The sequence below is a fragment of the Ostrinia furnacalis genome, unplaced genomic scaffold (genome assembly GCF_004193835.3).
Source record: "Ostrinia furnacalis isolate ACB-3 unplaced genomic scaffold, ASM419383v2 OfSCF0639, whole genome shotgun sequence".
NCBI lineage: Eukaryota > Metazoa > Arthropoda > Insecta > Lepidoptera > Crambidae > Ostrinia > Ostrinia furnacalis.
In genome coordinates, this window is record NW_021130878.1 from 105,268 (window position 1) to 116,174 (window position 10,907).

The following is a 10,907-nucleotide window of genomic DNA, read 5'->3' on the forward strand; positions in this document are numbered from 1 at the left end:
TGGTAGATGATATGTTTCCCTTTCCTTTTGAGTTTCAGTAAAGCTTGCAAATAACATAAACTTAATTGGTTATTCAAACTCATCTCCTCTCCTCTCCGCTTTGGTCGAAACCGGGCCTAAGTGTATTGTTTTACTCATTAACGTCCTGCTGATCATTAAATAAATTAAAAATATTATTTTATTTGCTACTTTCATAAAAGTTTAAAAGTGCGATTCGGAACGTTATTTCGTGTAATTTGACATTGACAACCAAAAAAAAAAAAAAAATTGACATTGACATTTGACTGACAATTACATCAGCTGTTTGTGTTTTGGTTTTGGCTTTTTTCTACATTCGCAATTTTATTTTTATTCTAAAAAAATTACTAGTTAATAAAAAAGAGTTCGGAATTCTGTGAGCTAAAAATGTCAGTGACGTCCGAAGAATACATTCGCAGCATCCTAGACGTGATCGCTTCAATTTGTAACCTGGAAAGCTATGAATACTCCCGAGAAAGTTTTAAAACTATTGCGCAGAATTACTTCGGTGTACTTGTTCCAGTTAGTTTAACAGCCAAAAATGATGGGAAGATGGTGAACATAAACTTGGTACTTAAATTGGCGCCGACCGACGAAAGATACCGGGTCAGCGGTGCAGTAGGTGTCATGTTTTCGCGCGAAATTTATGTGTATTCAACGTTGCTGGCAAAATACCATAGAATTCAGGAAAGTTTTCCTTTAAAGGACCATTATTTGATGCCTACGTGCTATTACATCTGTAAGGAATATTGCAAAGAAGCTATAGCTATGGAGAACATGTGTTCGCGAGGTTTTACTCCTTACACACAAAGTCCCTTCTTGGATTATGCTCATATCGCCGTCTCACTTAAATCCTTGGCCAAGTTTCATGCATTGTCATTTATATTAAAGGAAAATGAACCAGAAACATTCAAAGAAGTTGAGATAGTCTGTGTGCCATTCACTCAAGAAACAAATAAGAGATTTATGGAAATAATTTTAGATAGATTACAAAAAGCAATTGAAAAATTTAATGGCACTGGATACGTAGAAGTCTTGAATGAACTGAGGTCTAATTGTGGCATGTATGTGGAAGCTGCTGCTTCCTCCATACAAAAACCGTGTATTTGTCATGGTGATATTTGGAAAGAGAATATTCTTTTTAAATATGAGGTAAACACTGATTTAATTAATTGAATATTATGATTAATGATATTTACATAATTTCTTGTCACATATTAAATATTTTTTAGTAACAAAATTTCTTTTTTTCAGGGTCAGAAGCCTACAAATGCATGTCTTATTGACTATCAAACGGTGAGAATAAGCAGTGCGGCATATGACACATTATTCCTAATCACCACCAGTACCAATTCTCATTTGCGCAAGAAACATTACTACGAACTTTTAGATTTATATTACAATACATTTGATCAAATTCTCAGAGATGCCAATCTGGTTCCCCAACAAGTGTATTCTAGGCAAATGTTTGACCAAGATTTGAAGACTGTTGGTCCAGCCTGTTTTATTATTGCGAACACCGCTCTGTGGTTGTCAAATGGTCTTCAAGAAGTGGGACATGTCCGTAGCAAACAAGTTTTTGAATCTCACGAAGAAAAAGAAGAGGCTGTGAATAGGTATAGGAGTATAATTCAAAGTATCATCGAAGATTATAGAAGTTATGGATACTTATCTTTATAAAATTGTGCCATGTTGGATAAAATTTAATTTGTTATACTAACAATATTACAGGCTTAAAAAATTTTATTGAATTTATTATATTTTTGTTAATAAAGTTTTTGTTATTATAACTTTTGCATTATGATTTATGTGGATTCTGAACTTATGTAGGAAATGTTTTGCATACAAAATAGGCTATTTATGTATTTGAACCTTTATTTCATACAATATCAGAGTGAAAAAAAAACAAACTTAATGCCTTATGGCACTCTGTTCCAGGCAACTAGGTATAGTAGACTATTTTAGAATTTATTTTGGCTTACTAAAATAGGAGATATATTTCATCATAAGGGCCCTTGCTCATATTCCCAATGGTCTAATAGTCACTAGATAGTGGCATAGTAATGAGTTAGGGTTCTATTTGCACTACTTTCCAGTGAAATTGTCCGGTTTAAGTGCACCGCCATTCTGAACTTAAACGATGCATATTTAGTCGGCACTAGTGTCGCCACCTGTCGGATGGTTTGTGGATACTTGGAGGACTAATTTATAGTGTCCGATCGAATATGGATTTTCAGCCGAAAACGAAAACGTAAACGAAGCTTCGGCTACAGTCTCATTTTCGGCCGAAAACGAAAACGAAAACGAAAATGACCTTCAACTGTCAAACAATGTTTTCGATCAAATATCCATAATTTTCGATGCTTTTACACTTTTGAATCGTTTAAGTACTTAGTCTTGTAAACAATATGAAACAATAATTATGTAAAATCTTCGAAAACCGTAAATATTTTGACAAAAAACATATTGTTTGACAGTTGGCGGCATTGAAGTAATATTACTACGTATAGAACAGACATCGCGAACAAAATATGTACAGTGCGGGGTGCGGGGCGGGAATTTGACGGACAGCTGTCAATCAAATCCATGACTATCAAGTTTCATAATTTATGGCGATAAAATCTGCACCAGAAAATGTCGTACTTCATTGATAGGATTGCACGAATAGTGACGTTCCTGCGGTCGCCTCATCATAGACATTGTGAATCGATTGTGAAAATATGAACAAATCNGGACACACTGTATAAATTTTTTTAAGAATACTTAGGTTAAAACTTAGATTACATAGGTACTACAAGTAGCTCCTCGGTTAAGTCATATGTCAAACATTGAAGATACTTAAATACGGCTATTTTACAGTAAATATAAATTTAGGGCATATATGTTAAGAGTCTTATTTAATTTATTGTACAGAAACGGACCGAGGAAAGTAAAAAATCTATTTGTATAAATAAATTTGGAGATGGATTGCGAAGTGCAGACTATGTCTTTCCGTCTTTTATTAGTCCGATGATTACTATATATTTTTAAGCTTATTATATGAGCATAAATAATAGATACAGGACTTTGAAAATGAGACTGCGGCAATTTTTTCGTAAAATGGTTGTGGGAGATGGGGCACTGTGAATTAAGCAAAAGAGTTTTAGTAAATCCGTTTCATTAATGATCAACAACAAGGATTGATCTACCTTTCGCAGTTATTAAATAATCTCTGGGTGTTGCTTAAGATAGTAATTCATGCTTCCAAAATCTTAGAAATTCGCACGAAAATGTAAAATGGCTCTTAATGAGAACTCTTAGACTTTATTTGTATTTAATTTTGAACTTGAAAAATTCCCGCAGGACACCCTTACAACATAATATTAACCTCTTCACACTTTATAACTTCAAAACAGTGTGACAATACCGCGTCCGTTCAAGTCTGATTGGAACCATGAGTGCACCCGATTCACTTCGAAGATATCCGATCGTCATACGTCACCATGTTATTCACGTATTTTTGATATTCGGTTTGGCCGAAGCTTCGGCTGGTTTTTGGCCGAAAACGAAAATATGGCCGAATGTCCATTTTTTGGCCGAAAATGGCCTTAAACGAAAACGAAAACGAATATTCGGTCGGTCACTACTAATTTATCTTCAAAGTTCGTACAAGTTTAGTTTCTAACAGTTCGCGCCATTATTGTACTAGTTGTTGCTCATGGTTCCGCTTGAGTGGTCTTCGTTTTAATTATAGCGAGACTGACGTGCGACTTCGTCAGTTGCTTGGATGAGGATGAGATAACAGTCATTTAGACCTATTTTAGGTACTTATTATCTTATCACGAACTTCAGAACTCTACTCCAGAAGTCACTTATTTTAACCATCTTCGCAATGTCAGATTTTTTTTGACGTCGTTCTATCTGAAATCAAGAAATCTATTCGTAAGAGTTAACTAGGTTCTTTTGAATGGGTATAATTTTAGTGTGGTATCCAATTTCGTTAGATTCCGATACAATTTTGTAGTATATTGAGTAAACAAATGCAGAGTTATGAAGGAATATCTAAGAATTAATCCATAAGTTTACACTTTTACAGTCACCCTACCGACACTACTCAGTTTCAAGATTGAAATAAATTCTCTCCGCCTGGAATCACTGTTTGCTGATGCTGAATGGGGCTAATTTACCTAACTTAAGTGCTTTTTATTTATCATTCGACGACCCTCCGCCGTTTTCATTTTTTCTAGTGCCATCAAATTAATTGGCCCTTTTTGTGCAACTTAAGTTAAAAAGGGAATGTTATGAATTAAAAATGCTAGGGAAATCACTGAGTGGCTGCGGGAAAGAGTGAAAAGAAAACGCGTTAATTTTTAAATAAAATATAAATGATTTATTGCATTTTTTCTTAATCGGAGTGCGTTAACTTATGCCAGTTTCACAGCCATACCTACTTGTGTGATGCCTTGTATTGGTATTTATCTTGTTTTTATTTTTTTTTCTTCCATTATTATGTGCCACTGTCATGTCTATGTAATTGCCTGTCTTTGTGTGATGTCCATTGTAATAAATGTATCTTTCTTTATTTGTGAAAAGAAACACAAATATGGTACCTATACTTTGTTGACCGAAGTTATTGAATTTAAGCTAGTTTCATCCCTTTGATCCTTCGTTAAAAACGACAGTCCTTAGCCCAAGTGGTAAGACCCAATCGTTATACTCGTACTTTACAGGAAAAAACATACTGTTTCAGTACTGACCTGACTTAGGGTGAGAGGTTGTTTGCGGGATAACGCATGTTAACTACTTACGATTTACTTAATTCAGAAAATTCCACAATTTTTCCCTTCTGGATCTTTTCAGCGTTATCTCTTTATCCGCAAATGAAAACTGAGGCCAGTTTAAATGATGGCGTTACAAATCTTCCGTATTGTTAGGCGCCGGTTTGTATCAGGCGTTGAAAACTTGTTTTGTAATAAATTCAGCGTTACAAAGGTGAACTTATCTCCCTTTTGTTATCTCGTAACTGCTTAACTAAAGCCATTATAATAAAACCGTCAACTGAAGTACTAACAACAATTTCCTTCGGTCCGAGGTCCCAGTGACTGCAAATTTTCACAAACTACTTACTTATTAATTTGTTTGGATCTAGGAGTTTCTTGAGTAATTATGCCTAAATAACGGCTTTTTGAGGGTTAGGTATAGTATAGGCTTAACATTAAACAGCAACCGTGTACTAAATTATTTCACAATAAATTAGTAGATAATTTATAGTCAACGGACTTTTAAAGGCCATTTTATGCTCTACATTTTCTTGAATTTTACTGAGCTAATAATATTTAGCAGTTATCTGTAACAAGAACGTTTGTAGTACATACATGTATCTACTGTACTACTTATAGCTGTTTTTGGTTAGTTAGTAGGATGGTGCAAATGCGGCGTCCTTTTGAAATTTATGGTCATAAATCTGTAACTTTACATACATTATGACCAGCAACAGTATGTATGGCACACTGCCAAAGTAAGGCTTCATTCTGAAATACAATAGTATCGCTTGGTATCGTTGTTGGGCCCAATTGTACCTAGGTACCGGTTAAATAATTTTATGGAAGTATATTTTTATTATTGTAATAAAGTAATTCGGTGACTGAAAAATCCCATCCCGTTAGCCTAGTTTAAGTAATTACCTACTCACCTACAAGCTGTATCGTTCCTGTTAAACTAGCGCACAGCACATGTTTTCATTCAAAAGATGGTGTATGTATATCCACAGAAATTCAATCCCGACCCACTTGGACATTTCGAACAACAATGTGCCTAACTAAATAATCCATCCCAACTAATATTATAAATGCGAAAGTAACTCTGTCTGTCTGTCTGTCTGTCTGTCTGTCTGTCTGTCTGTCTGTCTGTCTGTTACGCTTTCCCGCTTAAACCTCGCAACCGATTTTGATGAAATTTGGCATAGAGATAGTTTGAGTCCCGGGAAAGAACATAGGATAGTTTTTATCCTGGTTTTTGAAACAGGGACGCGCGCGATAAAGTTTTTCTGTGACAGACAAAATTCCACGCGGGCGAAGCCGCGGGCGGAAAGCTAGTAAGATATAACACAATATGGTGCTTCTTAGGGTGCCATCACACTGGACGGTTTGCGTCCTTCCCCTTTATTCTTTTGAATAAATAGATTCTGTTCTTATTTCGTTTCGAAGTTGCAGCGCTGTTAACCAGAGGTGTGAATCACAATTTTTTTGTTTGGCCAGGCCTGGCTCACTCAGCGCGGTACATCCGATAATTACCTACAGCGAAGCGCCCCGCCGGCGGGTATTATATCAGTTTAAATTCGAAAAGTAATCTACCGGATTTATCTTTTTTTTTTCGCTTCCCAAAGATGCTGAAAGGTATGTTGGCCATGTAGGTAATCAATAATTCTTAGGATAGTATAGGAACCTAACCTACTATGAAGGTTTTCCATAATGAATGCATACTTACCTACATACGTACCTCATTACAAATAAGTAGATTAATTATTTTTTTCACTAGACAGCAACCCTAACAGCGTAAGAAGAGTTCAGAGGCACGCGATAGAAAGAGACAAAACTTGTAGGTGAATAAAATTGTAGGTACGTAGTGCTGTGCGAGCTGAATTCCACTGTATCGCGTCGTAGCAAGACTCGCATTTATTTAAATCGTCTTGCGGAGTAATCCTTCTGTACCTGTACTATTACTTATTCTGTGGTTTGGCCTTGAAAACGCACGCACGAATGCGTACAACGAAGTGAATGTTGAATTAATTAGAAATTGATAAATATTATTTACATGTTAATTAGGCGCTGTTTTAATTCGACGCATTTTTTTGTCTATCTAAACATAGTTAAGTAAGATAGGTTTGTGTAGGAAGTAGGTCTTTTGATTTGGTTACTTTTGTATATTGAAATGTTCAGTTTTTTCGCAGCGTGCCGCAAAGCTAAAGGCAACATTGTCAGAGGCTGAGCTCACAAAAGCTTTGACTGAAAATAGAGACCAAAATTGGTTGATTGGGCTTCCATTTCGAATCCAGGTTTTGTTCGGCGCCCGGTTAAAGTTATAAAAAAGCTTTTTGGATTAAGCTTCCATATAGTCGGGGTTAAATGGACGGTCGATTGATCGGTAAAAACTATTTTACTCTAGTTTTTTCAGCTTACGTTTCAAGTAAATCGAGCTTTCTAAGCTGTGATAAACATTTTTCATGAATTCTGATATTTACGAATTACGGGAGAAACCGCGGGACAAAGCTAGTTATAATATAGGTAAGTTTAAATTGATAAACATGTAGTTAAGTAAGATTTATAATGAATTTTTTCCATTCATTAATATAACCATTAGGTAATTCAATTAAGTATTGGTAGAAACAATGAAGATAAACAGTATCAATTAATGTCCAAGGTTATCTATTCACATTCACGGATACGTTACGATGTCTTAAATCACATGAGATGTGATCATAAAATACATAGTTGCAGCCACTTAATTATCAACAACAACATCCGGGCAACATGGAAAGCATTGGGGGAGGCCTATGTTCAGCAGTGGACGTCCTATGGCTGAGATGATGATGTTGAACTATCAAGTAGATAGTTTTGTTGTGGGATGAATAGAGTGACTGACACAAGCAATAAATACAGACTTTATCTTTGGAAAACAATAATAATAATAATAACAAGTATGAGGCTTCCTGAGAGTGTCATCATCATCATCATTTCAGCCACAGGACGTCCACTGCTGAACACATAGCACATAGGCCTCCGCCACATAATTTCTCCCAAAATCTGTCTAACAAGGATACGTAATAATAAAAAATAAAAGCGTATTTTGAATCGTTATACTTCTAGTTTCGTTCGTTTCAGCCAAATGACGTCCACTGCTGGACAAAGGCCTCCCCCAAGATTTTCCACAATGAACGGTCCTGCGCTGCCCGCATCCAGGCTCTTCCCGCGACCTTTACCAGATCGTCGGTCCACCTAGTAGGAGGCCTGCCCACGCTACGTTTTCCAGCCCGTGGTCGCCACTCGAGAACTTTCCTGCCCCAACGGCCATCGTCTCTACGAGCTATGTGCCCCGCCCANTCCTCTGTCTTTAGCTTGGTCAGTTGGCTTTGGCCAACAGACAGATCTCTTGCGAACACTTTAGAGCCCTTGTTTCGCTCAATCGCCTCTTTAATACGGTCTGTATTAAATTGGCGTAGGTCGCGAGTCAAAGACTTGGAGATCTGTCTGTTAAGGCGCCGATACTGAGCAGCATCTTCAGAGGACTGCAGAACCAAGTTCCGTCTCTCTTCCATGAGTTGATTGGTGAGGTCAGAGATCTTTTTGGTTCCTTTTGAACGACGGGTTTTAAAGAACTTAGACTTCTAGTTTAGTTTGAGATTAAGTTCAGTATCTGCGAGTATCTAGGAAAAGTCATTAAAAACAAGGTAGGTAGGTTGGTTTGATTACTTCCACAAACTGAATTAAACTGGGTACAATACCACTCCAATTTAGTAAAATCTTAATAAAATCCGATACATGACTGCGATCCCGAGTCCCGACTCGAAGGAGCGAGCGAAATTCCTTTAGCATTATGCAGCAAAGGAATCGGAATGAGATTTGCTATTGTATTTTCTGAAAGGAATATTGGCACAGAAATCGACAGTTTGCCAAGCTACTGTAAGGAATAAGGACGTGCCGGGAAATCGAAATCGAGATGCATCAATGGAAAATAATCGAATGAAACGACAAAAATATCTTTTAAGATAATGCTCTAGAGACCGGGTGCGTTGAATAAAGTAAGAATAAAGAGTTGTGTGATAATTTGAAGACATTTTTAAAGGGCGCCCATGTATTTAGGTGGGTTAACTTTAGCTGACATTTTTGGCTGAAAATAGCTTCTATTAAAAATACATTAAGGTGCCATAGTGTTTATCTTAATATGCTTTTCGTGTGTACTCGCATATAGTAGACACGTCATATGTCCTTAGAAATTGAGCTCTAACTTCCATAATGATATGTGATGAAGCGATTCACTTACTACATAAAGTAAATTTTAAAGAATAAGCCATTTAAAAAAAAAGAGATGATAATCTATTCGATATCGATACAAAATCGAGAATTTTAGCTATGACTTAGGTCATGTCTCTAGACCGCTTGCTTATTACTTACTGAAATCATTTTAAAGTTTGTGTGCAAGGAATGGTTGGTGCGAGGTCAGAATTTAATAGTTTTCTGGTCGATAGAGGTCGAAGTTCAAGTATTCAAGTATTTATTTAGCTGCCAATTTTAGAGCAGATACAAATTTTCCTGCCAATAGAGGGAATACTGTATGATCAGGGCCGGACCGTGAGTTTAGGGGGCCCTGGGCTAATACTACTTAGGGCCTCACCTAATTACTATACTGTAATAAAAATGTGACAGTAAAATATTTATTGACTTGACTTAGCTGGGGGGCCCTTTGAATCCACGGGGCCCCTTTGAATCCACGGGGCCCTGGCCCAAAAGGCCATATGATCCGGCCCGGTGTATGATAGGGAAGCTATTTTCCAAGACTCTTTTAACAATTCATATTACCTATGTAATTTAATTTACCTGTTCGTTCGTTTCAGCCGAAAGACGTCCACTGCTGGACAAAGGCCTCCCCTAAGGATTTCCACAAAGACCGGTCCTGCACTGCTCGCATCCAGGCACCTTTCGCGACCCTCACCAGATCATCGGTCCACCTTGTGGGAGGCCTGCCCACGCTACGTCTTCCGGCTCGTGGTCGCCATTCAAGAACTTTCCTGCCCCAGCGGCCATCTCTACAAGCTAACCTTTACGAATTTATTTGTATGGTTATTTTATAACACCTCTCGTATGTTTGGTAAATTAATTTAGCTCGTCTAGACAGGTTCAGCAACAATAGACTATGATTATAATAGAATATTGTTATGAAAATAAAAAACGGTATTATTTGTTGGTTCTGAATTTACGGTAATTCGAATATAACCTACTTTCCATGCACGTGTTCATTTTGGGTTAATTTTAAAAAGAGGTACCTAGGTACTTATAAACTAAATAATCATTTCCTAATGTAATTTTTATACCTATATTATTTCTCTTTAATAAATTGTTACAATGCAAAGATCACTTTTGCTCCATTTCTTAACCATACCCATTTATTTTTGCCTCAAAACGAAGTACTAGAGGAAGTATCATTAATGCATGTTTGATTATGCAAGTATTTTAGTGGTTATTCTCGATTCTGACCTTGGCAAGTCCCCAAAGTAAGATTGCTTTGGGCATCTGCCTACCACATGAACCGTAAAAAGCTGATAGGCCTTTGTTATTGTTGATTTATGTCCTTTTCAGGGGCTTTAACGAAAAAACGAAAGAACTCGCTTACAGTTGGAATTTCAGCGTACCTAAGGCGCTAAGGGAGCCGATGATTTATATTCTTTGATAAAATGTTTTTTTTTTCAAACTAATTCCATTTTAGTGCTTACGAATAAAAGTTGAATTTTCAATCTGAAAATGACTGGAAAGATTCAATTGCTGGCATTGTCTCGTTATGATTTTATTGTCAGTTGTCTTAGCGACATCTCGAGACAAAGGTTTAGCAAGAGCTAAGAAAAATGATTTTACATAGCTTATTAATCTGTATTTTATTTTACTTCTAAAGAAAAAAAAGTCATAATGTAAAATAACAAACAAAATACCTACTTATTTTTTATTTGAGTTTTAATGTACTATTATTAAGTGGTTTTTCTTGTGAATACCTACATAATTTCTTATTTCTACAGGAGCAGTTGGAGATCTTTGTAACCTGTAAAATGAGATTCCCTCAGATAGACATAGATTTTGTACAACAGGAACCTTTTAAGTAGGTGCTCTTTGCTAACTAAATTGAATAATTATCTCATTCACAGT

At 36.4% G+C, this 10,907-nt stretch overlaps 1 protein-coding gene across 1 annotated transcript; it reads left to right on the forward strand.

Moving 5' to 3' along the window:
• The first annotated feature begins 302 nt into the window (after window positions 1-302).
• On the forward strand, window positions 303-1,777 carry LOC114366596 (uncharacterized). The gene is made up of 2 exons (XM_028323519.1): window positions 303-1,170; window positions 1,273-1,777. The coding sequence occupies exons 1-2, from the start codon at window positions 406-408 to the stop codon at window positions 1,696-1,698; spliced, it is 1,191 nt and encodes a 396-aa protein (XP_028179320.1). The 5' UTR covers window positions 303-405; the 3' UTR covers window positions 1,699-1,777.
• Window positions 1,778-10,907: the final 9,130 nt, after the last annotated feature.

What these genes read in the sequence shown, in the direction of transcription:
- LOC114366596 (XM_028323519.1), top strand. Translation starts at nt 406, where the DNA reads ATGTCAGTGACGTCCGAAGAATACATTCGCAGCATCCTAGACGTGATC. An exon ending in ATATTCTTTTTAAATATGAG is followed by an intron (nt 1,171 to 1,272) that starts GTAAACACTGAT and finishes TCTTTTTTTCAG; the next exon opens with GGTCAGAAGCCTACAAATGC.